At 68.8% G+C, this 4,712-nt stretch overlaps 1 protein-coding gene across 1 annotated transcript in view; it reads right to left on the reverse strand.

Moving 5' to 3' along the window:
• PLEC (plectin) overlaps positions 1–4,712 on the reverse strand; it is a 34,626-nt gene that overhangs the window by 16,660 nt on the left and 13,254 nt on the right. Inside the window, 12 exon segments of the mRNA XM_024741027.1 lie at positions 18–95; positions 171–441; positions 527–681; positions 1,156–1,249; positions 1,483–1,610; positions 1,825–1,920; positions 1,999–2,118; positions 2,193–2,299; positions 2,377–2,492; positions 3,094–3,260; positions 4,191–4,283; positions 4,366–4,443. Of these exon segments, the coding sequence (XP_024596795.1) occupies positions 18–95; positions 171–441; positions 527–681; positions 1,156–1,249; positions 1,483–1,610; positions 1,825–1,920; positions 1,999–2,118; positions 2,193–2,299; positions 2,377–2,492; positions 3,094–3,260; positions 4,191–4,283; positions 4,366–4,443 (1,503 nt within the window).

Consider the following 4,712-nt stretch of genomic DNA (forward strand, 5'->3'; position numbering starts at 1 on the left):
AGCCGGCCGCCACTCACGAGCAGCCTGGCGTACTGCAGGTCCAGCCGACCCAGGCAGTCTCGGTAGGCGCCCCGGGTGGCCGGGGAGAGCTGGCCCTGTGGGAGGTGAGGAGGGGTGAGGCCTGTGGTGGCCAGGACCTGGCCCGCGCCCACCGCCCGGCCCCCACTCACCTCGTCAGTGCGCGCCCGCTCGATCTTGGTCCGGAACTCCTCGACCGATTGGTGCAGGCCTCGGTGGCTGCCCAGCTGCGCCTCCACGCTGGGCAGGTCCACGCCCCACTCAGCGCTGTCCAGCCGGCGCTGGTTCTCCTCCACCCAGGCCAGCAGGTCCTGCAGGTAGCGCAGGGTGGAGTCCTCGAGCTCGGGGTGCCTCGGCGTGCTCCGCAGACGCAGGTTGTACTCGGTGCGGATGGCCACCAGACGCTCATGCAGGCGGTACACCCTGTGGGCGGGGCAGGGGTCAGGAGGGGTCAGCAGAAGCGGGGTGCCCTCCCCAGGCCCTGGGGGTGGGGGGGGGCCTGGCCCACCTGCGGTACATCTGCTCGCCCTGCGGGTGCCGCCCATCCTTGAGAGTCTGCACGTCGTTGAACAGCGTCCGGATCATGCTGTCCGCCTTGTCCAGGTCCCGCTCCAGCTCGCCCGCCCGCTGCGGGGCCTTGCCTGAGGCCAGCAGCCGGACATCCTGCAAGGTGGTCGCCCTGACTCACAGCCTGGCCACCCCACCGCCCGCCTGCCTGCATGAGGCTCCCCCGCTGCCTCGAGGCCCACCCCCATCCTTTCCCTTTCCTCCCCGTCCACCACAGCACGTTCTTCTGATGTTTCTGGCGAAACCTGCAGCCCCCACCTCTCTGAGGGACCCAGGACCAGGCCCAAAGGCCTCCACTAGGGCCCAGGAGCCGGACGGTTCGTGGTCTTGTCCTCCAGCAACCACCCCTGAAAAGTTCTCCCCAAGACAGCCCCTGTCCAGGCCCTCTGGGCCCCATGGGTCTGGGTCCCTCCAGACGGCAGCGCTCAGGGCGCGCCTGGTGCCCAGGAGCCAGCTCTGCCTCAAGCTAGCGGTCTGAGTCTGCGCCACACCCAGAGGGAGGAGCGCTCAGGGCCCGCTTCCCTCCCCCAGGCCTCCCCACTCAGGCCCACCCTCGTGCCCGCCCCTCACCGACTGCAGCAGGGCGTCGGCCTGGTTCAGCTGCTCTTCACACAACCCGGCCTCCATCTGCAGTTTGCTCACGACACGCTGAAGACGCTCTAGTCTGCGGCCCAGAGCAGCCACGGGACCCCCAGTGAGTGGCGTCGGCCACCAGGCTCCCTGCCGCAGAGCGCAGCTCCCCTCCTGCTCCCGGCCTGCCAGCTCAGTGTGGGTTTCCCAGCCTCGGGGAGGGGGCATTTCCTCCCCAGGCGGTGACTCACCCTCAGGGTGGCTTCCCTGCCACCGCAGGGCCCCACCCGCCGCCCAGCTGCCCCGTCCACCCCAGCGCCCGCCCACCTCTCAAACTCGCTGCGGAGCTGCTTCTCCCGCTCCAGGATGGCCACGTGCAGCTTGCCCCACTCCTTCTCCACATCCAGCGGGTGGTAGCCGGGGGGCATCTTGAGCTGGCCTGCTTGCACCGCCCCCTGTGGGGAGGGGCCTAGCTCAGGCCTGGGCCAGCAGAGGCTTGGGGGTCACCCGGGCCCCCGGCCCACCCGACCTGAAACAGCCCTGGTCCCAGCTCTGTGGTAAGGCCGGGCCAAGCCTGCTGGAGGGGGGCCCCACAGGCCCCGGGCTCCCGGGCAGCTTCACTCACCTCCAGAATGCCCCCCGCTCCCCTCCCTCCAGGACACCCCTCACCTCCAAGGACTGGTAGATGCCCTTGGACCGGTTCTTGTCCGCCTCCTTGGCTGGAAGCTCCGTCTCCTTAAACTTCAAGAACTGGCACCACAGGATCTGGAGACAAGAGCTGTCAGCAGACAAACCTGGGGCCCCACAGTGGGCACAGGACCCCGGCTAAGCAGAGAAACCCACCTCGATCTCTTCGAAGCTGGAGGGGAAGCGGCGCTCCTCGAAGCCAGCCGTGTGTGCCCGGATCCACTGCAGCAACAGCAGCACCAGCTCGCGGTACTCCTGCCAGCGCAGCTGCAGCTCCTGGGGAGGGGGCGACGGGCCGTCAGGGGCCCGCCTATCCCCCGCCCGCCCCGGGCCTGCCGGCCAGCACTCACGTTAGCCTTCACCCCGTCCTGCACGTCGGGCACCCGGGGCATGGCATCGTACAAGGATGAGACGTAGGTGATGATGGACTTCTCGTCGGGCTGAGGGACGTCCACATCTGCGGGGGAGGAGGGTCAGAGGGGCCTCAGCGAGCGGCAGGGGAGGAGAGAGTGAGGCGGGGGCCGCGGCACGTACCCTCAGGGTCCAGGAGCCTTGTCACCCCCAGGTCCCGCTCTGCCACGGAGAAGGCCTGGTCCAGGTTCTCCAGGTTGGTCTGACGATACACCTTGTTCATGTCGATGAGCGTAGGCCTGTGGGCAAAGGAGCGGGTGGGGCAGGCAGGCGGGAACACAGGGGCAGCGAGGCCCACCGGGCAGGTCAGCGCACAGACATGCCCTCCACAGGCCCCCAGAGACACAGAACCCCCAGCACACGTTCATCCTGAAAAACACCCCCACCCCACTAGCGTCCAGTCCCACCCACCCAGGCAGCCCACCTGCAGGTGCTGCACACATTGGGCCCTGGCCCCAGGAGCTCAAGGCGCCTACAGTGAGCACAGGCACAGGGTGGGGTGCCGGTCAGCCTGGGCCCCCCACAGGGCCGACCCCACACAGGCCCCTTCTGGGGTGTCCACGTGGGGCCAGCGCTCATGGCTCTGAAAACCAGCAGGCTGCTGTCCTCTGGCCTCGAGGAAGCCGGCACGGCCTCAGGAAGGTCCCAGGAGGAGGCGCGAAGGGCGTGCGTAGGGCTGGGCCTACTCGCCTACACCCTCCCAGGGAGGCGGGCTGGCGCTGGTGCCTGTCCCCGTGGGCGGCAGACGCCTCCTCGCCCCCACTCGTTTGAAGTTGCCCAGCTGAGGGGCTGCAGGGATGCCCCCGACCCACAGTGCCCTCCCTGCCCCGGGCCGCGTACTTGTGCCGGTGGATAATGGCGTTGAAGAGGCGGCCATCTCGCCAGCTGGAGGTGAAGTTGTCACAGCGCAGGCCCTGGAAGCCCTCTATCATGCGCTGGGACCACAGCAGCAGCTTCTCCTTGGCTGTCATGTCCTCCGACTGCCCGCTCACCTGGATGTCCGAGATCTGCCCCACACAGCGGGCAGGAGACGGGAGCTCAGCCACGGCCACCGACCTGCCCGGCGCCCAGTCAGGGTGCACGGGAGCTGCCAGACCAGCTGAAGCAGGCTGGGGCCGCAGGGACCCGCCACACCTCAGTGTCACAAGCCGAGGCCACTCTAGGCAGCAGCTGCCACAGAATGTCAGGCCCCCAGCCCCTGCCGTCGCCACATGGTGGGTGCCCTGGGCTCCCTCCTCCTGGGGCACACCTCGCACCCGGCAGGGAAGGCATGGATCAGAGTTGGTGGATGGTGGGCGCATGGAGCTCACCCAGAAGTCCCAGGCCTAGAAAAGGCTGTCACGAGGGGCAGGGGGCGGGGCAGGGCCTCCCTGGCTGCAGGCCAGGGTTATGTCCCGGGGTGAGGCCACAGCAATGCCCGGGCCCTGCACTCGGTCCAATCCTTCAGGCCTGGGTCTGCCAGCCTGTCGGCTCCCCCGCCTGCCTGGCCCTAGTTATCTGTCTGTCTGTCGGCCTGCCCGCCTGTGTGACTCAGCTGCTGTGCCAGCCAGGCTCTGCCTGCCCAGCTCTCAGATTTGCGGCTTCCTGTGCGGGCCAGGCAGGCAGTGGGTGAGTCAGCCCGTGCAGTGGGGTGCTTCTCTAGAACCTTCCCTGGGGCAGGAGGCCACACCAGGAGTAGAGAATGCATTCCTCTGCAGGGAGGCTCTGCGGGCCCTGCCCAGTCAGGGCCAGAGGGCACGGGATAGGCAGGCCTTGGAGAGAGGCCTGGGCCTTGAGGCCACGGAGCTAGCACAGGGCAGCGGCACGGGCTGACGGGAAGGCTCCAAGTGCCAGGATGCTGAGGGCCCCAGCTCCGAGGCCGCACGCCTAGCCGGGTGCCAGGCCAGCCCCGCCGGAGACTCCGGGGGCGGCAGAGGGTCAGCGGGCGGCCATGCTACCTGGAAGTGCAGGATGATGGTCCAGATCAGGCCGAGGGTCAGCTTGGGGTTGCCATCGGCAATATCATCGTTCCTGATGTTCACCAGCTTCACCTGCGAGCAAGCTGCCCTCAGTCGTGCCCCCGAGCGGGCCGGAGAAGGGGGCTGGGGCCTGCGGCCAGGTGGGCGGCATTACCTGGCGGTGCCGGAGATAGTCCAGGGCGATCTGCACGTTCTGCAGCTTGTGGAAGCGCATCCGGCCCTTCTCCCGCGGCTGGGAGGGGAAGCAGGGCCGGTCAGCGGCCCCAGAGCCCGGTCACAGCCCGTCCTACGGCTGCGGTGTCTGCCCGCCCTCCGAACCCCCAAGGCATCCATAGTGAGGGTCTTCCCCAGCAGGGCAGCAGCCCTTCCCTGACCCGGGTCCACCCACCCCAGCTGGGAAGGGGGGGCCGCTGGCCCAGGGGCCAGGCCCAGCAGGGACCAGGCTTCGGGAAGGAAGGAGGGGGAGGGGAGGAGACAATAGCCAGGAAGCAGCGGGGGGGG

This window comes from Neophocaena asiaeorientalis, unplaced genomic scaffold (genome assembly GCF_003031525.2).
Source record: "Neophocaena asiaeorientalis asiaeorientalis breed wild unplaced genomic scaffold, Neophocaena_asiaeorientalis_V1.1 scaffold177, whole genome shotgun sequence".
Classification (NCBI taxonomy): domain Eukaryota; kingdom Metazoa; phylum Chordata; class Mammalia; order Artiodactyla; family Phocoenidae; genus Neophocaena; species Neophocaena asiaeorientalis.